The sequence below is a fragment of the Epinephelus moara genome, chromosome 11 (genome assembly GCF_006386435.1).
Source record: "Epinephelus moara isolate mb chromosome 11, YSFRI_EMoa_1.0, whole genome shotgun sequence".
Taxonomy (NCBI): Eukaryota; Metazoa; Chordata; class Actinopteri; order Perciformes; family Serranidae; genus Epinephelus; species Epinephelus moara.
In genome coordinates, this window is record NC_065516.1 from 13,906,383 (window position 1) to 13,930,223 (window position 23,841).

General features: G+C 41.4%; 1 protein-coding gene across 11 annotated transcripts in view; it reads right to left on the reverse strand.

Annotated features, from left to right (window-relative positions):
- Positions 1–17: 17 nt before the first annotated feature.
- The window catches only part of abi1a (abl-interactor 1a), a 69,754-nt gene continuing 45,930 nt past the window's right edge, over positions 18–23,841 (reverse strand). The window contains exons 4-12 of one of the 11 annotated variants that reach the window (XM_050057226.1): positions 20,952–20,966; positions 18,733–18,836; positions 17,941–18,093; positions 10,014–10,114; positions 8,760–8,873; positions 5,289–5,555; positions 3,374–3,460; positions 450–635; positions 18–370 (exon numbers count right to left, since the gene is read on the reverse strand). In XM_050057226.1, coding sequence (XP_049913183.1) covers positions 195–370; positions 450–635; positions 3,374–3,460; positions 5,289–5,555; positions 8,760–8,873; positions 10,014–10,114; positions 17,941–18,093; positions 18,733–18,836; positions 20,952–20,966 — 1,203 coding nt within the window. In that variant the 3' untranslated portion in view covers positions 18–194. The remainder of the gene's footprint in view (positions 371–449; positions 636–3,373; positions 3,461–5,288; positions 5,556–8,759; positions 8,874–10,013; positions 10,115–17,940; positions 18,094–18,732; positions 18,837–20,951; positions 20,967–23,841) is intronic. The other 10 variants (XM_050057227.1, XM_050057229.1, XM_050057234.1 and 7 more) reach the window with 10 other exon arrangements.

The window sequence follows — 23,841 nt, forward strand, 5'->3', positions numbered from 1 at the left end:
CACCAAAATAAACTAAATAGATATTACTTTTCATTTTATTTGCAATCAGTAAGGGAAAGAACATTCTGTCATATCAAAAGGGGATCATACAGTTATGTCTAGATGCGTCTCAGGAGTCAAGATTGCGGCGGTCAGTCTCTCAGTGGATTATGATATGACTGAATAAATAGGCTTTACTGTTACTGCAGGTCCCTTCAGTCGGCGTAGTGCATGATGGACTCAACATAGTTGCCGGGAAACAGTCCGGTGACGCCGTTGGAGACGCCTTCAAACCAACCGTCGTCGTTCTTCTTGATGACGTAAATGATCGCCCCTTCCATGAAAGACAACTCGTCGTCTTTGTCCTTGGTGTAGTCGTAGATGGCCACCACTGAAAACAGGAAAAGAAATATTTATATCAGTAGGGTGTATCCAATCTAAGACTATTGAAAAATGGTTTGTGCTCCAACCTTTCTCGACGTAGTTCTTGGGTGCCCACTGTGGGTCTCCATCAGCGTAGGGGTCGCTGTACTGCACGACAGCAGCATCCTCCTCCTCGTAATCAACTGGAGGAGGGGGTGGAGGTGGAGGAGAGTCATCAAACATGGGTATGTCATCTGGAGGTGGAGGGGGAGGTGGAGTAGGAGTATCTGCAACTGTTGAACAGACACAACAAATTAGAATTTCCTCATCAGGTTCAAAACGTAAAGGATCACTGGTCAACGTGAGCCTGGTGCTGGAGAGGGCGGCGGCTGAATCATGCAGAATCAATGATCGGACATGCAGAAGAGTGTGCATGTAAGATATATGAATATTAAATGATCATGCAGGCTGCATCACTGTTAGGACTTCCCATAGATCACTTAACATGATGATACACTGTATGTTTAAGCCACCTAAAGGAATAATTCAGATCTTTTGAAGTAGGGTTGTATGAGGTACTTATCCATAGTCAGTCTATAGTCATTATGTCAGTCAGCACGCCCCTGTTTGGAGAAGCAGACAGGAGTACTGACGCAAAAGATAAGCAATGTACTGCCGTGAATGGGGGCAGTAGCAAAACACATTTAAGCCACCTAAATAATTCAACATCACAGGGTTTCCACATTCATGGAAAATTTGTAAATCTCAATTTCCAGGCCTGGAAAAGTCATGGATTTTTCCTTTTGTGTAATTAAATTATGTAAGTAATCTTCTCTGGATAACCATCCCAAGTAATTTTACATAACGACCAAAAGGTTTTCTATAGCTTTAATGTGACGTTCAGTTTACCATCACGTACACTGTTTTTTCCCCCACGTTCTGTTGCTCCCTCCATGTATGCTAGCTAACTTGAATTTTGTTTGAATAAAATTTGAATCTGATAGGTCTGACTACAGCCAGGCAAATGGGGTAAGAAAATAATGTAACCTGTAGGGTCAGGAATCCCAAAGTTTCCATACCTAAGCCCCACAACTAACTTTTCAAGTGTTGCGCTTTTTTGAGATGAAGCAACTGACATGGGCAGCCATGGGCGTTCTGTTGTCACTCAGAGTGCCAATGTGCACTTTAGTTTCATTTTAACTACTCTGAAAGTAAAGTTACTAGCTCGAAGGTACAAGGCATTCTTCCTCACGAACAAATTAACTGATCGACCAAACTGTCAGCTGTTACTCCCCCAATCTGAGAGCTCTAGACCGCCTCCAATAATATAAATACCATTTCGAGTAAAGTAGACTACACAGTTCTGTTCCTATTCTACATTGTAAATGGTCATGGACATTTTATTACGGGTCTTCGAAAAGTAATGAAAAGGCTTTAAAATTATTGTCCATTAAATATGTGGGAACCCTGATACAATTTAAGTGTTCACTATATTTAAAATATATTTTCACTGCGGAGTGGTTACAACACATGCCATATAACTGCGACCATAACTGTAACTAGGCTCTATTTCTCGGCCTTGGGACATTTGTTGCATGTCATACCTCTCTATCTCTCTTCCCCAAGTCCTCTGTCAAATAAAAGTGCAAATACCCCCCAGTTATATTGCTTCAGACTCCATTAAGGATAAACTGTAATTTAATGCCTCAGAACACTGGAGCTGCTGGTCTACCGCTGCCTCCATCAGTTACTTTGTTTTTGTTATCATGTGACTTTGGCATTTAAACAGGTTAGTTCAGATTCAACAAAGTCGCACAATAACACAAACAAACAAGCTAATTTAACTGATCGAGGCAGCGGTAGACTCCTGTGTTCTGTGAGGTAAAATTACTAGTTTTCTCATTGCAGTCTGGTGGCTTTAAGAGAGCAATAAAGCGGCTCTAGTTCCCTGCTGGAGAGAGCTGTCTGACAGAAAGGTAAAACAGTGAAAATATTCTCAATAAAGCGTACACTTATGATTTTTTAGGCAGCCAAAATACATTAAGCTGCCCCCGTCCACAGCAGCACATTGCTTATTTTCCATTTTCCTGCCTGCTTCTCCAAACTGAGAGTGTGCCAACTGACATCTACTGAGGGTAACCCACTGAGTATGGATAGAAAGATCTGAACTATCCCACTAAGTGGTTTGTTTACTTTGTGCTCCTCTTGTTGTGGCTCTGAAACTTTCTGGAATGATCTGATGATTATTACATGCTGTGTCATGCTATTTAGTAGTTTAGAGGTTTGAATGACAGCATCCACAATGAGAAAGAAAACTATAAATAAGGTACACTTGACAGCTTATATTGAACATTTTATCCAACACCATAATTCCTAACTGTTATTTGTTGCCAAGTATCCAGAAAAGTTTCTTTCTGTCACGTAATAACTACAGTCATACTTCGACTGTAATATTTGACTGTATTGCAGGTTTTGCTCCAGCAGGGGGCAGCAGAAAGTCCCATCTTCTGTAGTTCTGTTTTGCAGAGACCTTGGACACTCCCCCCCCCCAAACATTATCATTCACCTCAGCTCAACTCTGCAGTGCTACATTCAGCATATGAATACCAAACTTCAGTCCGTGATAAAATCCCCTGCATGACACTAAATCACTAAAAACAGTAGGTGGCAGCCTCAACAATCTCAGCGGGTTGCCTCTCCACTGCACATATTTTAAAAAGACATTTCTATAGCCCAGAAAGGGAGCTATGTATTATACCCATATTGCTACTAAGAAACAGTAACAATGTGGTTTAATAGCTGAGGAGATAAATCTGTCTCCAAACAGCAGATAAAGCTACTTAAAAAGTTACATTAACCATGACAGGACTCCAGTGAGACACATTCTTGGATGGTTCATTGCTGCAAAACGACTGTATTAATTGTTCTCGACAGACATGAAAGGAAGAGGATGAACAGGCACAATGCATGCTGGGTGTTCTGGAAATTGGCACAGATAAGGAGGAAAGAACGTCTGAGCCTCTTCACTTACTGCTCTCCTGCATCCTGGCCACAAAGCCAGTCAGAGGTATCTGTGGAGTCAGCTGGGGCATGGGGGGAGGAGGAGGAGCGATAGACACTGAAAGCACAGCAGAGAGAAGGCAGGGCAGACAGAGAGACAGAAAAAAAGAGAAAGCCCATCAGTCACCAAGAATGTACAGACGACAGTTAAGAGTGCACCCCGATCTCAAGCAAACACAACACTGACACAGATGAAGACACAAACACACTGCAAGAACAGAGTGATGTGCAACAGAGACAGACTGAGAGCTGAAGTCAAATTAATTAACCTGTCGGCTCACGGAAACTTTATAAATTCCAAGTTAGATTTTTTAAGAACATTTAAAGAGGAAAATTATTGAAAGAACAGATTAATTAATTCAACTGTCTGAAGCTGCGTCACACTTAAATGTTGTGAGGTTAAAAGGTTCAGTGACGTCTGTGAGTGTGATGAGATTCCACATGGTGTCTGGGGATCGCCGAGGTCAGAGGATGAACTGCGGATTTGATTCCTGTCAATCAGACAGCTTCTACTCAGGGCTCTTAAAGAAGTGAGGGCTGCTGGTGACCAGAGGGGGGCGCTGTTTGCATTGGAAGTCCATCAACCGCAATCCCAGACAACCCGCTGAACTCCCCTCAGATCAGTTGTAGTTATGTACAGAGTACTTTAAATTCTTTTCACACTTTTTAGATCCAAGTTAGAGACCATCGGACTGATCGACAGGCAGAACACACCGAGCCCAGTGCTTCTGTGAATGCACATCTGGCTTGATGATTATCTTACGGAGATGAGGCACCTGAACCCCATTTACACCTCGCAGAGTAAGCATGTTAATACCAGATGTAAATGCACAGCAAACACATTGTGACCAGAATGCTATCTGCCACATCTGGAGGTGATCTGGCTCGCATTGTGAACTGATCTCAGCCAGGTGTGAATCCAGACAGTGTGACCACATTCTGTAGGAAGAAAAAAAATCTCCCAGAAAGTTCCACTCAAACTTCCTGCTCTTTCAAGCTGATATTATATTTTGCAATATTTTTATTTAACGCTTTTCATTTTCTTATTTTTTTTTTTACATGAATCCTACAAGCACTTTTGTTTGTTATGAGATAAAGGCAACTGTTTATTCCTTTGCTCAGACTGCACAAAAAGTAGTGCTATAATGATAGATTTACAATTCAGATTTACACAATTGTACTGTTCCTTGTATAACTTAAGTTCTTCAATTATCTGTGTAACGGAAAGAAAAACATAATCAGACAAAGAAGGATCACAGGTGTCCCGATCCTACTAAAAAGTTTAATAAAGAAACATACTGAAGGTTTGATCCTGTTCAAAACCAATACTGGATTTTTTGATCTACTCTAAAATCGTAATCCTGTTTTCTTTTGAATGACCCATTTGAAAGATTTGATCAAATCTGGACAATTGGGCCCATGTGTAAAAAGGGACTTGTTTTTAGACAGTAGCTAGTTGTGGATGAGTACACATGATGTACAGAAAACTACATTTACAGGTTAACTTCTGACTCTGCTTTTACACAAGGCCCAAAACTGTTAACTGTGCATTGTTAGCAGGCATCGACTGTCTGGTTTGTATCTGCCGTAGAATCCAAGGACGAGGCATTCTGCATCGATACTAAAGACATCCCAGAGTTAGATAAAAAGCCTGAGTCTGCGCTTTCAGACTTAAAAGAAAAAGTCAATCCTGACAAGAATGCGGCCTTGACCTTCAGACAGCAGTGACTCACTTGCAAATATAAAATACAGTTCTGTTGCTACAAAGGTTAGCTTTCTTTAGTTTGTGACTGTGAATGATTTGGGAAAAGAATGTGCTGTTTTGTGCTTCAGTGACAGTTTAGGATCTGTAAAGCAGGCTGCGGCTGGAGACAGAAAGACCTTACTTGAGTTCTGGCCGTAGCCAGGAGTGCCTCCGTTAATATGAGGCTGTTGCTGCTGCTGCTGCTGCTGCTGCTGCTGCTGTTGCTGCTGTAGTTGCTGCTGCTGCTGCAAGGAGAACTGGGAAGTGACCGACGGCGCCCGGCGGTAGGTGCCCGTGGCCGAAACCATAGAGACAGAGGAGTTGGAGGGGTTGTGCCGCGAAATCTGCCGCGAGATGGTTCCAAACTGGGACATTGGAGCGGGGCCCAGACCAGGCCCAGGGGCCACAGCTAGAAACACCCAGAGAAAGGGAAGGAGGAGGGGAAAGATAGACAGGACCAAAGAGGGGAAGGGGGGGTTAGACAGAGGAGGCCGAAAGGGGAAGAGGGGGGGAAAGAAGCACCCATGAATCATCAAGATCGTAAAAGATAAAGTGAGCTTTTAAATCCTGATTAGAGCCCGACACCTTATGAGAAGACAATCAGTGACCAATTTAAGGAAGCAGATGAGCTGAGGAAGCAACACAGATTATTAATTGATAAAACAAAGATTTATTTTGTGAGGGTAAAATGAAGCAGGAGTCCCAAGAGGTCATCTGAATAAATCCTGCACCTAAGGGTTCTTTAGAAATGTAGCACAGGGGAAGAGTCAGTGAGAAAAGAGAAGCAGCCACAGAACAGACAGATCCTTCAGCTTTCAGCGGACCTGACAGTGAAAATCGCTTCTTCACACACTTGTCAAAGACGTGATTATAAATGACTATTTGAGCTATCGCAGGGAGGGGGAGAGTGCATGACCGAGTGCACACGTCATTACACCGGCTGTCTAAGAATAACAAATCATGTCTACGTATGAACAACACAGTTATTACATCATTAAAAACTCGTGAATATTGGAAGATTACACATGCCGTGTGTGTGGGAGAAAACAGATGAGGGAGAGAAGATTTATTTTGTTCTGCTTGAGTATTTCCTGTTCACATTTCTAGATAACGTGCTGTCTCTGAGGCCCTGCTCTCAGATAGGGCTGGGTGGGTCCAGAGGAAGTAAAGATTCAGAGGAACACAAGAGCAAACAAACTTCTGCAAATTGTCACTGGCAGAAGTAATTATAGCTGTGCATTGATGTTCTGAGGATGAAACCGGCATGTTTCAAGTGATCATCCTGCTCAAGATTAATTCCCTCAATCAGATAAAAAGCAGCCAGCATACACACACACACACACACACACACACATACACACACACACTGGCTTATACTGCTTTGCAGAGCTCTGACAGTAAATCAAAACCAGTATCTTTCAGTGATTCAGAGTCAATACCCCACAAAAATTAAAGCTACATTAGGCAATATTGAATGTTTGCAGCACTCAAATGGCTGTTTGAATGTTTTGGAACTTTAGAAATCATATTATGTGACATCAGCTGTGAGTCTAGCAGGCTCAGAATTGAGTGCTGGCTCACTGTTTCGTATTTCAGATATCAATTCATCACTAAATGTGCTAAGTTCTTTGTAACTTAGTCACTACTAGCTAAGTTGTGATTTATTCAATTCAGGTTGCAACATTAACACTTAAAAATGTGTTATGCTTGTAAAGGTTTTAATAATGTTCAAACCTGTTGCTAAGAAACATGTAGTGCCGTCCATTTAAAAGCAATTAACTGTGATAACAGGAAGTCACTGTGGCATCACGACCTTCGATTTAACTTCCAAAATTCTACTTATATGTCAATGCATACATGGAAAAATAGGTGTGTTTCAGAGTTCGAATCAGTCCTATTTATTTCGTACGAGGAGGAAATAACCAAACATGCTAGCTCGGCGAGTGATGTGAACATGGCGTTTCGTAATTTGATTTTTCTGAAATTAAATTTAAAATTTCTCTCTTATCCTGATCAAATGTCGGGTCAGATATGTTGACCATATTCAATTGCTTACTCTACTCCTAAATCTTAGCAGGTCATATATTAGCAAGCTAATGCTAGCTTTCTCAGTCGCTTCAGTTTGTGAATGTATATAGAGATCTAGACACAGTTGAAGGCGTGGCCCTGTTTGTTCCAATGAAAGTTGCTTAGTGACCTAGGAAGCCAAAAAAGTTTGACTTCCCAGGTTAAAGAAAAATCGCCTGGATCTTACGCATCATTGGGCACAAAGAGCAGGCGGAGTACAGACTTCGCCAACTGAGCAGCTAACCTCCTGTTTATCCCTTTGCTAACTCAAATGGGGATAAAATGACCTGAAAAATCTTGCCGCTATTCATCACTTTAAAAATGTTATTGAACCAAAGGAATCAAATACTAATAGTTAAACGCGTCATGTTGCGAGGGGTGTGACGCTCAAAAAAAATGTATCCGCCGATTAACAGATGTCTCCTTCTCAAAGTAAATATGTGGTAATGATTCATCTCTTTGTAAGAGCTCATGTAAGTGGTGCAACCTGTTTTAATGTAGTGATGTGTACATTTTTTCATTTAGTAAACAAAGCTGGTGCAACCGGCTCAAGATCTGCCTTTGTGCACATACAACAATCTTAACTGCCAAAGTGGTTTAAGATGGAATAAAAGACATTTTGCCTGATGTAGCTTTAACGACAACAGTTTCTGGTAAAAAGTAAAGGACCAAATGTAATAGTGACATACCTGTGCAAAAGAAGTCTCAAAGCCCTTGAGGTTAATTCACTTCATATCTTTGTATGAACATAATTCTCACAATCTGACTTTAATTCTATTCTTAAATTTTGGTTCTGTCAATGCAGATAGCCTGTCTAGCTATACAGCAGCCTGAGGTCAAATGTAAATGGACAATTTTAGAGTTTCTGCAGGCAGTTATTAACTTTTCCCAGGCCCTAGGTGATATGAGACTTCTTTTTTTAGCAAAATATAACAGAGCAGGGAAGAATACGGAAACACCACCACCACCACCACTGAGAACTGAGAAACATGTTACATGTAGAACTGGATGGAAAATGTGAGACATTTTCTCACATACTATGTAACCTGTTTCGAAATAGCAGCTCATATAGAGTCTGTTCACACTGCAAGATCAGCAAGTCATTTCACAGAGCTGAAGAATCTGGGGATCTGACTGATGGGCACAATGATCTTATAAGCATGGGAAGTTTTGTGCTCTTGAACGCTTTAAATTCAAAAACTAGAGGAAAATATATTCAAATAAAGTTTGGAGAACAGCTGCATCCATTACTGAAGCCTGAAGGTAATTTTCATGTCAATTTAGCGAGATTTGTTTACTCATCAACTTGCAGCAATTAAATATGAAACTATGTAGATGCAGCCCGATTTTTTGCACAAAACGCCTGCATGATGACACGACTGCACAGGAAGAATCAGACCCTCGTTCTTGCAGTGTGTACAAACAGTCAGACACCCATCGACACCCTTATTCTTGCATCTCCACCATAAGATCGCAGCAGATGTGCCAATTATCCACCATCCCGATAGCAGAGGCGACAGTAGCCTTGGAGCTCGAGGAGTCTCACCTATGGGTAGCGGTGGTGGCGGCGGAGGTGCTGGGGGGCCGAGCCCGGCCATGGGAGGAGGAGGAGGGGGTGGGGGAGGCGGAGGGGCTCCCGGGGGAGCAGACATGGGCGGGACTGAAAGGAGTATTTACATTAGTAACCATTTAAAGCAGAACAGGGTCTGCCCTCGCCGCCTCACGCTGTTACATAACATCACATCACTTTACTCAAGAACCCTTTGAGGCCGGAGGAGCGCTCCGACTTTGTCGAGGCGCTGCACACACTTGGACACACTTCTTTGTGGTATGAATTGAGTGTTTCCATGGCGACCGGCTTGCAGGGGAGAGCTGTGGTTAGTTCTGTGCTGCTAGCCCGATCCTGGTGCTGAGGTACAAAAGCTGCTACAGGAAAATATATCTTGTTCTCGTTCTGTCTTTTTGTTCTTCTTCTTGTTCAAGCTCAAATCTTTTGTAAAAGTTAAAAGCATCTATGGCGTGTGTATGGTGTAATGCAGTACTATGTGTAGGTTGTGTGTTGTGCAATGTGGGTCTTACTGTTCCACTATAAAAGCAGCAGGCCTAACGCAGCGTGGCCTATTTACACAGTAGGATAGAGAATCAGCTGTGCTTGGAACACAATGGGTCTGCATAATCCCTGTCTGGTAAACATAGGCTTTGTGTAGCGTACTCTTACTATCTGCAAATACATGCTACATTTACACCTCATTAAGTAACACCTGGTAATAGTATATACATGTATATTATATCTAAATACATGAACTTACTTCCTGATGTTTGTTGCTCCAAGTTTCTACATTTTTTAGCAAATATTTTGAACTAATACCTTATTTTCCTTGTTGTCTACTGTTTATATAAGCATGTAAGTAAACTCTGTCAGAGGTATGTGCAGTGTGCAAACAGCACAGCCTGTTTTCTCATCATTGCCTGTCAATGTTTAAACAGTGTTATCTTATTTCAGACAGGTCAAACAGTACACACTTGCAAGCGTAAAAACAGTTTTAGGGATATAAATAACAGATATTTGTTGTTTTTAACACTCCAAAGTGTTCCTTTAACCAGTGTTTGGAGCATGGCAAAGGGTTACAAAACTCTTAGCAGCGCTGTAAGGCAGGGTGGGGGAGGATTTATGGCAGGCTTTAAAAAAATGCCTGAAGTCCATTGAGTCCAATCCTGCCCTCATTTAATATCAGCAAGCTGAGTGGCTGACTGGCTTGTGGTAACAGTCACTGCATGATGTGCAGCTAGCAAAGCTCACCTGGTCCAGAGTTGGGGATGGAGGGTGTAGGCACGGCGATGGGAATGCCAATACCGCTGCTGCCGCTGTTCTCCCTGCTGCTGCTGCCCCCGCTGCTTCCACTGAGGGAGGAGACAGACAGAAGAGAAAGAGGACATCGTTTTATTCAGGGCAACCTGCTCAGAGTGCACAGCAGGTAATGCTGCAGATATACCCACTCTGGTGCATCTGTGCTAATGTCCTATTTAAGATGATTTGCCTGTATAACTTCATATTGTCATCTATCTCTCTCACACTGATTGTTTCAGTCTTAGGACTGAGCTGCAGAGAGAGACACACCCAGGTGAGCGAGACATGAGTCACTTTACTGAGGAATTTTGGTCAGAATCAGTCACAGAATAAAACTGGATGTAGTCCAGGATTTCTTTTTCATGCATACCACCTAAAAATATCTTCTTGTACATCCTCCGACTGCCCCGAAACACTTTAACTAATCTATGGTAACTATATACACTATAACTATGAATTTAATTTTAATACATTTTAGCTTTGATGTGGCAGATCACATCAGAATGGAGGTGACCCACAGGCTAAATTCAGTACAAGCACTTTGTTGTACATGATATGAGCCAAACAATCTATTCATATGTTGTAGCATCAGTGAATTAACTAAGAACAACTGAGACATATTGGCGTTACAGCTTCATGAGAGCAGTGTTCACAGATGGATTCGAGGTCAAATATACCAAACTGTAGTCACAGACGATACAAATACAGCTAGTCTATAGCTTGATTAAGTGTTAATAAATGGTAAATGGACCTGCACTTGTATGGCACCTTTCTAGTCTTCCAACCGCTCAAAGCGCTTTTTACATTATGAGTCACATTCATCCATTCACACACACATGCATACACTGGTGGCCAAGGCTACCATGCAAAGCGGCACCTGCTACTCAGTTTTTGTTTTCTTTAACACACTCACACACCGATGAAACAGCCATTGGGAGCAATTTGGGGTTCAGCATCTTGCTCAAGGATACTTTGACATGCGGACTAAAGGAGCCAGGGATTGAGCCGCTGATCCTCTGATTGGTGGACGACCCGCTCTACCTCCTGAGCCACAGCCAATCAATCAAAAATGCACATGTGAGTATGTATTTCACGTTAATAGTCCTAAAACACGTAAATATGTGTGAATTTATCGTTTGTTTCATAGGTGATAAACCACATATGCATGTATATATATTTATCATTCCTTATTAAACATCAGACTGTTGTTTTAACATGTTGTACATGTTACATGTAATATTATGTAAAGATCAAATGTTAAGTGTGTCTATGTGTGCAATTTTCTTTCTGAAATTTATGCCACATGATAAATATGTTTCAACTGTGACAAATTCCCTTGTGCATACATTTATTTATTTTTATCTAATTTTGTTTTTCTTTAGTTATACATTACTGTGAATGAATATCCTTAGGCTTTGGTTTATTTATTTAACAAGAAGTAATATCAAGGTGTCAGTTTGGGTTTTTTTTTTTTTTTTTGTAGTAAATTTTAATTTAAAAAAAACATGTTATTTGCATATAAATATCATAATATAGGAGATTTGGGTTATCATAATACGCTGTTCTAAAAAGCTGCACAAGAGTGACAGTTAAAGGGCATGATTAAGAAACAACAAATAACTTTAAATCTGGCTATTACATCCTTATAAGTAATAACTGTTACAAAAAAAACCTAATTTTGTCAGTACTGCCCGTCCCCAGCCTGTGAGGATATGGGACATATGTAATATTTATGTCAGCTCTGCAGTGGTCTGTATAAGCGCCGTTTCACCCTGTGTGTGACCCCGGGGCTCGTAGATCATTGCCCCGGCTGACTAAATCCCCCCTCCCGCTTTCACTCTCTCTCTCTCTCTGGCCTTGATCCTCATTTCTGCCCCAGCCCCTCGCACCCCACCTCTCCTTTTCCTGCCTCTTTCATCCCTACTTTTCAACTGATCCATCTCCCTACCTCTCACCCCAAACCATCCCTCAACCTCTTCCTCTCATCCCCTCATCGTCTGAAAAGTGACTCCCCATGCCCCTCACCCCCGTCTCTTCTGATTCCTTCCACCACTCTGAACCTGCTCCCTCCTCACCTCCCCCCCACATCTCTTTATCCCCTTTTGCCATCATCCCCCTCTCCCCTCTCCTCCTCTCTGATCCATGTCAGTCGAGCCCCGGGGCGCTCCAGGCACAAACAGCCGGGGTTACCCCTCTGAAGGATGTTGGTGGCGGTGGGAGCTAAGTGTCTTTGGGGATAAAGGCTAAACAATATCATGCCATCCCTCTTTTGAAGTCAACGGCGTTCTTCACTCCCCCATCTGCATGTTATGGATTTCTCCAGTCTAATCCCTCTATAACTTAAACAGTTTCTTCACTAACCCATTTATCTCTTCCCCAGCTTTTTCTTTCGTCTTTGTTTCAAAGCGCTCGCTGTGAAACAAAAAAGCACTCCACTCCATCTCTCCACCTTCCTGCCTGCCTGGCTCATTCAGCCTCCACTCGACACAGCGAGCTGTTTATAAATCAGCCGTCTGTAACACACAGCGAGGCTTTAAGGAAGTTCCAGCTCACTTGCTCACAGCTGACAAAAATCCCTGGAGCCAATAAAGAAAAAAGCCCCCATTCTCAAAGTAAGGAACAAAATGTTAAAACAATATGTAAGTTATGTGCTTAGGGCTTTGTGACATGATATGATTTGACATAAGTGGGGAAAACAGACTTACAAAGTAGCCCTGAGGATAATCTAAGATAAAAAAAAATTGTTATTGAGGCTTTAAATAACCCGAAGCACAAAGAACATGCGGGTTTCTGCAATCTAGCATAATCATCTAACGCAAGTTCAGCTCAGGGCTCTGAAAAACATTTTATATAAAGATCAATTGCTCACAATGAGCTTGCAGATGTTCTATACTTATTTTCATGTTGAAATGTGCAAAGTGATCAGCACAGAAAATGCACCTAAAAGGCAGCTAAACAAGATGCTAATGTATATCCTGCTGGTGCAAAATGTGCAAACAATAAATACAGGCTAGTTCATGTGTTTAACTTTTGCATCTGCATATTTGAAAAGCCTCATTTAGGAATGCAAAGTCCAAAAACGTTAAAAATTTAAAAAAAAAAAAAAAAAAAAAAAAATTAAATTAAAAATGGANAAAAAAAAAAAAAAAAAAAAAAATTAAATTAAAAATGGAGAGACTGAAAAGACAGCAAACATTTTAAAACTTGTTTTAACATGTTTTTTAATATGATTAATTGATTTTCAGAGCATATAGTGTGTTTAAATGTGTGGTGTTACACAGGGTTGGAAGTTAACATTTTTGTCCACTTCCCACTGTGGCTGGTGGATTCCAAAATCTAGCAGCCACTTGCATATTTTACTGGCATTTGGCTGGTGCTAATTTCCAACCCTGGCGTTGTACAGCTATTTGGACTGAGTGGCTGATTTTGTCTGTTTTGGAAGCAGCTTACCGAGTCCAGCATCAAATCTGTTTAAGTATCTTACATACTGATAACAAATTTTATTTAATGACCATTTTGGGGGCACTTAATGTCTTTATCAGAGAACCTGCAGTAGGGAAATAGGAAAGGAAAATATGGGAGACAGATGAGGACATGCAGCAGAGGTCCCCAGCTGGACACCAACCAGAGGACGTACTCCATGGTCAGTACCATAGTTAGAGACACCCCAATTACATTTAATTTGGTTTAAAATTAAAGGGTGAGTTTGGTAGTTTTCAACCTGGAAACTATTTCTCATGTTTTTGTGTCGAGGTGACTAATGGGAACAACATTTTGAAATTGGTCCAGTATTGGAAGAGACCACTGCAGCTGGCTGCTGAAACAGACTGAGATGTATTCACTCGGGGCATGTGTGCACCGTCAATGTGCATCCACTAAAAGTGCTTGTTTTTGTCACTAACAGGCTCAGATTGTTATTCTAAGTGTCTGACAACTTACAGTAAAAGGATTCCCACAGAGATAAGCCCCTTTAACACTGCCAGATTTTCCGCAAATGTTGGGCCATTTTGCCGGCAAGCTGTGAGCATTTAGACACACAGAGCCGGATTGGCGAGTTGATCTGAGGTGCCCAATTTTCCGCCTCGTAGGATAGTCATATTGGCGGAACCTTTTTGGTTTAAAAAGAACGAGGCGCCCTTCCACAACGGGAGGGGCCGTTGAAGACTTGAAGACAGGAAACAGCTGATAGCAGGAATGAGCGAGCAGCTAGTAGCAAGAGGGAAACGTAAACCTGACAGACACAGTAAAGATGAGCAACTGAGGGGACAAGGAATTGCGCGCCCTCCTTGGCCTCGCAAACGAAGAGGCCATTAACCGTCATGGGGACGGTGAAGAACGGGCCAACTTATGAGAGAATCACCGAAGGACTGACCAGCTGCGGCTTCCCTCGGAGCACACGCTGAGCTACACGTTTTGTTACTTGCTCACGCCCCCCACTGCCCTGGAAAAGGCGTATTCTGTATGAACAAAAGTAGGCAGGCAGCATTTTGCCGCACTCCCCGATTTTTTTTTTTATACTGCCAATGCTGAACGAAGACTGATTGGGCTTTCCTGCAAATTTGCACAATTCCTATTTAAAAAGAACTATAGCCTAAGAGTGAGAACCCTGTTTGTTTAACCAGAAACAGCAAATTTAGCATGTTAGAGCCAGTGTATTTTCACATCTAATTAGGTAAATTAAAAAGAGACAGAGTTGGTGGTGTGTTAAAACGGGGGAAAGACGAACCAAGACACTTTTTGTGATTGTTATTTTGTTTCTGCCGACATTGAATGAAGTGTGTTTTATGATGATTAAATTACTGTTTTTTTAAATGGAGGGGTTTAGTGCTAGCAATTTCAGGGCTGTTTCTGGTTAAACAAAAAGCATCTTACTCTTCAACAAGAAGGTCTTTCTCTGTATGGACCCTTTCAATAATATTGTGAGATGCTTAAAATAACAATCTGAGCCTGTCAGTGACAAAAACAAGCACTTTTAGTGGATGTACATTGACGGTGCGTATATGGGTGGTTACATTGCAGCCTGTTTTATGGCTGCTGGCTGCAGTACTCTCTCTTAATGTCGGACCAGTTTCAGATACTGTTGTCCCATTAGTCACTTACAAAAAACATGGGAAAATAGAGGCTGAAAAATACTGAACTTACCCTTGAACAAATAATGAAGGAGAGGAAGAGTAGATGGTAGCTGAGTGAGGTTTCTGGTTGTTGTGGCAAAACAGCTGCCACAATTCATTTTTAAGTCAGTTGTTGAATTTTGTTGTATGCTTCATCTAACCACCATCTTAAATGCAGTTAGATGCAAACTGTGACTGTGACAAACAGGCTTTCGTAGAACAATGATACCTGCATACGACAGTGTAATCCTTCCCACTGAAAATATGAAATAATAACAGCAGGAACACAGAGATGCCTGTATTGAATTTAGGCTTCAGTTGAGGATGGCAGAGACTGATGAGCTGAATAAGCACAGCCGACTTCAGTCCGGTGTAATCAAATAGTGATGCCACAGCAATATTAGCTGAAGCAGGGCGGGTACGGCCCGACGCTGAGGACAGCACCACTTTGTTAAAGGGACATCACGGTGGCTTTGAACCACACATCAGTAACTGTGATGCTGCTTTAAACATCGGAGGCCACTAATTACAAGAAGTCCTGGAAGTTTGGGTTGAATTGATGAAGAAGATGAAGAACTTCTGTGTGATCGAGCAGCTCTGTGTAAACATACATGAGCAAGAAAGAGAAGTTGGGGCGAGGAAAAATAAAATAGTTGTGTAATATTTATGGGTGTCACAGTCAGTATAACAGGCTTTTTAGCTAATGAGGCGACTTCACTCACTCGTAACTCAAACTTGATGAAAGCGTCCCCCCGCTTCCTCTGTGCGCAGACTTCTGGGTAACAAACCTTGAGAGCCATGTTCAAGGGTTTCCACGCTGCAGTTGACTTAGGGTTTTCTTCTGAAACAGCACTTTATATCAGAGGCTTTTACAGATATTAATATCAAAGTGATTCAGACCGCGGTAGGAAACCCTCCGAGCCTTGTCTGACAAATGCTGGATTTAGTGAAGTGGAGAGGAGGAAGAGGTGTGAAAGTGCTCCAAACAGCTGAACTAAATGAAGAGATTACAACTATCAGACACGGAGGGGACCAGCGCTTTTTTGGAGAGATGCTTTTCCCACATTACTGAAACACTCAGTACACATTTAGTGCTCAATTTAGAGGTGTAGCTGGAACACTAATTCCACTCATACCTATCCAAAAATGGGAAAAAAGCCTGAAGTATCGGTCTCGCTCGCCTTTAAAAGCTGTGCAAAGTTGATTAATACTTAAACTGCTGATTTTAGAGACTTTTATCCAAAAAGTTTGTTGCAAAGTTTGGATCTCTAACTTCATCATATCAGCAGGGGGCAGGGTGCTATCAGTTTGATGTTATGAGGCAAATACTGACTCCACATTATGTTCTGACTTCATCAGTTGATGCAACTTTGCTTGAGACCTTTTTAATTTGCTTTGAGCTATTTAGCTTTAAAGTTGCTTCGTAAAGCTGTTTATATTAGGGGTGCTCCAACTGATCGGCTGATATTTGTCCTACATAGTTTGAATGGTGGTCTGGTCTCTACAGGCCGGTCAGAAGAGCTGATCAGATGACACAAAATGCGCGAGCCAATTCTTCTATGTGTCCCTAAAATGCAGATGAAATATTGGTTGTAATACTGGTTGGCGTATATGTGCACGTGTGTGAGAGAGTGTGTTGCAAGTGTCGGTTTTACGCACAGTGACGCTGATGTGAAACCAAAGCAGGGCAAGTAATGATTTATCCTGTGTTTTTCATCAGATAATGATGAGATAAAATCTTCTGTGAAACAGGTTTGACTAAAACGACAAAGCTATTAGTTTTGGCTCGACCACATTGACCGATATAATCTGATGACTAAAAAGTCAACGGTTTCACTTTCAACAGACTAAGACTAAAATAGTTACAGTTTTCTTTGACTGAGATAAGATTTAAATGCCATGACTTTCAGTCAACTAAAACTCAAAATAAGACATGATAAAGTTGACTAAATATGATACAAAATAAGAATATTTGACACAGGACTGAGAATGAATTAAAAAAAATAGCTGATAAAATTTTTATTGGCTGATACTGGTTCCTGCAATCAGTGATCCGCCCCAAAAATCCAGATTGGATTGATATGCAACATTTTGCACACACATTAAGTTCTTATTGGTGTATTGTGATTCTGCCACTACCTTGGTTGGATACTGTAGAGTAATTGTTAATTTTCTAAAGTGTAATTTTATTACCACTTCTTCTGTGTACTCTGTGCCTGCTGCACAAATTGCACTTCTGTTTTTGGGAAACATTTTCTGTTGCTCTTCTTTAATGTTTTCTTTACTTTATTGACTTTCAAAAAAAAAAAAGATTTAGATTAAAAAATGAACCTAGCTTGACTTTAAGTAACATGTCAGTGTGTGTGTGTTGATCTGTTACTGCAGCTAAGCTCATCTTTACAGAGTATGTGTGTATCCACATTTTTCTGCAAACTGCAAAGATTGTCCCACTGTGTCTATTACACAACAAGCCAGTATGCTTCTTTATTATTATTGTGCAAGTCATTTTTTCATTATCGATTAATGTATTGATTATTTTCTGATCAATCAATTTATTGTTAAGTGTTTAAAATGTTTTATAATAGCAGTAAATTACATTACACTAGCACAAAGCCCATGATGGCACCTTCTTCTTGTTTGTCTCAAGTGACACTCCAAAAATATTCAATTTACAATGTAACAATACAACAACCTTACAATAACCTGTAGAGCTGCACTGGTTTGTGTGTGTGTGTGACAGACTGTATGACTCCTCTTTTCTCATGTACCTGTGTGTGCGTTGCCTCTGGTTAAGCGATGCCGTGCGTCCGGGGCTGTGCTGCTGGCCATGCTGACTTCCTAGTCGGGCGGGGCTGGTCATATAGTCGTTGGGCACGGTGGGCGGCTTCACCGGCTCCAGGGTCTTGTAGGATGTGTTGCGTCTGAGGCAAATAAATAATAAATCAAAGACAGGAATGATCATAATTCAGTGCAAATCCCACTATTAAAACTTGCGAGGGCCGTGTTCACTAGAGCGTAGTAAATCCTATCAGTTTACCCAGCTGGATGCTGTGTGCTACAGGCTGCATGTGAGTACATCACAGTTTACTCTTGGAATTAATATCTGATTAGTGTCGCTGACTGCTGCTGCTGCGCATCAGACAACGACAGGTGTCATCGAGGTGTGAGGGCTGTCTTACACTAACAGGTAAAAGTTTTCTTTTTTGCCTGGATCCCTTTAACTCTGGCTTCGCTTACATCACTTTTGTCATTTCAAATGTGTAAATGAGCCAAAACCACAATCACGAACACACTTGAGTTAAAAAATAATGTCCCTTGGCATCCTGATAGCTCAGTGGGTAATGTTTGTTCACTGTGTTATTTCATGTTACTCTTCACCAAACATTTATTCATTAAAAAAACCCCCACAAATGCCAAAAAAATCATCTTAAAAGATAAATAAATGTACTGTAATTGCATGTTCTTGTATCGCCCACACAAGAGCTCTGTTTTTGTCTTTCAGCATTTGATAATTAAAGGATTAGTTTTCCTTTCATGGTGACTGAAATGGAAATCTTTACCCGAGCGTGCCGCGCCCTGACATGGGAGGGCTCGGCGGCTTCTGGGTCGGCGGATTGGTCCTCGATAGTGTTCCTCCTCTGATTGACTGGTTGTTTCCATGTTGCTGTGGTTAGAAGAAAAAAACAACACATATTTAACAAACAAATGACTTCAGACTGTGTGGGCCAGTACTACTTGAGTGAAAAAAATCAAATGCTATAGGCTGCCCAGATAACAACTCTTCAACAACACAGATTTGTATTTCAGTTGGTAATATTTGAGGAGTTATGTAATGCCACCCCAGCTTGTGTTTAACTCAGTCATAGGGTGAATTGCAGGTTAAGAACCTCTGATTTGTTTCAACAAGGCTTCTTGCAAAACACTTGTTAGGACACACACAGTCTTAACAAGCAGGTAAAAATCCAATAACTAAAACCTTGAATTTAGCAATATCTGGATTTACAGTATTGCAAGATCCACTTAACTGTTTAGTCTTTACCAAACACTTAAAGGTACAGTTCAACCCAGAATCAGAAAACCATTTCCTCTCTTAGTTGTAGTGCTATTTATTAATCTAGATTGTTTTGGTGTGAGTTGCCTTCTCTTCAGTATGAAGGAACTACTTTTGTAGATGGCACTCAGCTTGCGGTGCTGAAAGCGCCAAAAAAATACTCTTGAAAACTCAACATCAGTGTCTCTTTTCAGAAATCATGCCTCGGTTACTGATGAGAATCCACAGACCTTGTTGTGAGCAGTTTCATGTAGGGACTATTTTCTTTCTACCAACACGCCAGGCATATCATTGCGCAGAAAAAAGTATGCATCTTATGGCTGGGTACTGTTTAAAAAGTAACCATAACAGTACCCTTAGTACTTCATTCAATACCCATAATGTGAATGGAGTGGCGTGTAGTACAGAAATTTTTTAGAAGATTTTGGTAGTATCTTGGAATCTTTGAACTGCCAATTCAGTCAAATACACCGCACTAAGCTTCACCACACCTCAACTTATGGGGTGTAGCTACTGCTGTGGGAGTGTGAGCTCTGTGCCTGGGACAATTGTGAGAGTCTGTCCAGCTGCAAGCACAGTGACAGGGTTAGCTGTTAGCATCACACAGCTAACGTTACCTAATTGTTAGAATGGGTTTAACGACAGCGTTGCGCCATTTACGTGTTCATGTTGTTGTTGGGAGCTTTAAATGGCTCAGTGTCAGATGTTAGCTGCTGCTGTTGTGTTAGCTGGTGCTAACCAGGCAGATGTTGAACTGACCATTCGCTGTGACCAAGTGAAAAGTGGCTCTGGAGACGGCAGCAACAGAAAGTTTGCTGATCTGGCAGTAAGTTGGAACGATCCGAGATGGGACCCCTGGCACAAAAAGGATCTAATGCAATTGATTGGAGAAGTTTCAATACTGTTTGTTACTGGGTTATTTTGGGCAATATCAAAAGACTTTAGTACCAATATCCAGCTCTAGTGCATCTACTGCTAGCTTACCTAGCACCACTGAGCTAGCTAATGTTACAGCTCAGCCGAGGAGGACGCCATTACTGTTTACACCTCATGCTCTCACAAGCACGAGCCTCTCGTCCATGAGAAGATGCACACGTCTTTCTGCACGGTGATATGGTTGGTAGTTTTAGTTTGGTACAAACAAAATAGTTCCTTCATGAGAGTGCTCATAACAAGGGCTGAGGATTATCTTTAGTAACTGTGGCGTGATTTCTGGAAAGAGACATTACTGCTGAGTTTTTCAAACATATGTTTTTGGCACTTTGAGTACCACAAGCCGAGTGCCATTGAGTTCCATTATATCGGAGAGATCTGTGCAGCTGATATCTCCAACACTCGGCAACTCACACCAAAACAATCTAGATTGATGAATAGCACTACAAGTAAGAGGTAAAATATGTATTTCTCATTTGAGGTGAACTGTCCTTTTAAGGAAAAAGAGTGTTTGCTTTCTCTGGGTAGGCTATAAGGATTTTAAATAAACTATAGAACATGTATGGGCAACCGACTACACAACATACAAAGTGAATGACAACATACAAGGAGGGTGTTACGGAGCGTCAGGCTGTGTTCTGGAATAGGAGGACTACAGTACAAGTCTGTTAATGGGAATAACATGGGAAATGACCACAATAATCACATGTATAGGGATTTGCTGTGAAAGGGAGCTGGACGTATCTATCAATAATACATTACAGTAGAATGGGTCATGTGATAAACCAGGCTTACCTTGGCTTTTAGCCACTTATGAAGGCGAAGGAGATAAAAGACAGAAGAGAGAGACAGAAAGAGGGCATGTCAAAATGGCCATGTCCAAACAGATCAGTAGAAGTCAAAGTACAAGCGAGCAGGAGAAAAATGATTCCTCATTGTATTTACACTGAGTAAACATTTAGTAAGACCCTGGCAGGTCAGTGGTTATAAGTCATACCAGCAGAGGAAAACATTGTGGCTCCTGACTGCTGCTCCCTTTACTCAGACCTACAGTGCCACACCCTGTGCCACAGTCAGACTGGAAGGAAATCACAGGGATCTGATGGCACAGCTATTGTGCAAGTGAAACAAGTTTTATCCCAATAGGGTATCTTTGTGCATCAAAAGGCTGTCTTACAGATATGGATTTTAAGTCTGCTGAGCATATATGTGTTTCTTTGACTCCATTTTTTTTTGTTCAAATCCAGGTTTGGACTCAAAACTGAGATTATCACATTACTGGCAGTGATAAAAACCACCTTTGTACTTGTGTGGGCTGCTGTCAAAGAGAATATAGAGTCAACAGAGCAGTGGGGTTTGACAACTGCAGAGTCAAGTGGCTCATCTATAATGCAGCTTCCCCAGTGGCCTTTACAGAAAGCACTGTAGCATCACAAGACCACAAGAGAAAGAAGATGAAACAAAAAAGCAGATTCATGGCTTGGGTCAGCATGAAGCGATCTCTGCCTCTTTAAAAACAGAAAACACCTTCAGCTGTGAATGGTTAATTTCACATTCAAATTTCACTCTCCCCAGGTTATCTGAGCCAGACGAGATTCAATTTACAATCTAGGTCATGCTGGGAATGCAAAGGCCTACTACCGCCTTCCCTTATCTTCCCAGCTAATGCTGTATCTGTGTTTTGCTGCACAAACCAGACTGTCTGTGTGGAAATGCTTTAGCAACGTCTAAGTTGAATTGTGGGACAGACAGGTTCAGATTAAGGTCATTATCAAGTCCAAAAAGGCTTAGCATGTCGAGCTGGGGGTGAAATCTAGAGCAGTGCAGTCTGTCGGAGTTGGGTGAGTCTATCTGGTCAACGTTCAGTATAAAGGACTCAAACACTTCCTGAGATTCAGAGTACATCCCAAAAAATATTTAGTCCAAACAAGATGACAGTGGCTAATGTGTGACTATTTCATGTTCGAAAGTGTCAAAAAACCCCAAATCAAAAATTTCAAACTGGGAAAGTTTGACCGACATGGTGCCATTAGCTCCTTAAAAATGTGAAAGACAGGATCATTAATTAACTACAATACTTCAGATTTTCATGAACTCAAACCCTGTTTTGATGCCATTTTTCAGCAATAGCAATTAAATGTATATATAGTGTATTTTCTGTACTTTATTCTAATATATTACTTTTTATTGTTAGTGGCGGGGTCCGCCATGTCCACACAGGATTGACACTGGCTTCATACGCACAAGGGGTTCACTGTAAACGATCCATGCATGTTATCCAACAATACTATATTTTATTTTGTCCCTAAAATAAGCTCAATTTCTTACTGTTTACTCTCTTCACAACGTAACAGAGCTGTCTTAAATTACTGCTGACACAAACTGAAAATTTTCCTACTGCTGCTGCTGCTGTTTCACATTTAAAGTGTTCAATTAGCAAACACGGGGTGGCTTGTGTTGTGATGCTGTCACTGCAAACCCAGTGTATTTGTCACCCACAGTTAGAGCTTAAATGCATCTACAAAACAAGACAACACTCTTTTGGGGCATTTTTGACAGCAGATGAGTTGTAAATACTGCATAATGGAACAAGATAGATGAGCCACAGTGAGCTGTTAGATGGAGAGATGCAGGCAACAGGCTGCACACCCCCAATTCCTCAGCAAGGTAACAGACTACTGATACCATGTGGAATTTGTGCAATTATTTTTGACTGCCTTCTTTATCACAGCATGAGTTTGTTTGGCTGCACTGTAAACAGATACACCACTTGCTCTTCTTGTGTATTTCTAAGCTGTTTGCTGTAGCATTTAACTCTTAGAGCAACCACTACACTATCCACAGTTACCTTGGTTGTTCCATCTTCCACCATTTCTGCTACAGGGGAAAGTAACTGTAAAAAACTTACATTGATACTCTTCAGCCCTTTATACACAGAGATCAAGCTATATGGCCGCTACAAAGTGTCTTCTTCATGCCACCTTTGCTTATACAGGACCAAACAACTGCGGAAACATGCCACTAAGCTCAGCCTCCCACTTCTAGTTTCATGCCATGTACAATCTCCAAGCGCTGGGTCGCCCACATAACACATCGTCAAAATGCCACACCCATTCGGTCCTACCGGCTCTCCTTTTTGCACATTTGTTGATTTGGCGCTATTACTACCTCCACTGCCGGCTTAAAGGCAAGGCACCTCAGTCTCCTCCATTCTGTGATTGTGCTTTTTAGGTGACATTTCTGCCTTGAACAGGGAGTTTTTAAGGGGTTTTTGAGTACAGGGGAAAACAGAGGCGCAATGGTTGACGCACTTCCTTTGTGCTGTAAATCAAGTCTTTATTTTCCTCAGTTCCCATGGATGTATTTGGAGAACTGGATACAGAATTGAATGTGGGACCCTATGTGTTCCTATGAGAGTTGCCCATTGGCGCATGAAGCCAAAATGGTTCAACTGCTGTGTATAAAATTACCCAGATGATTCAGGGAATATCTGCATTACTTCCACACTGTACGGCCCATAGAGCAAGTGCGCTAAAGACTTATGGCGGCCGAGCAGCTAACTTTGGCCGGTTGACTTCCGGTTAAAGTGCTCCACTAACTTGAATGGGGATAAAAAGATTCAAGTTGATTAAAAAAGATTTCTTGCAGCTCTTGTAGACTTTCAAAATGTTATCAGACTGAATGG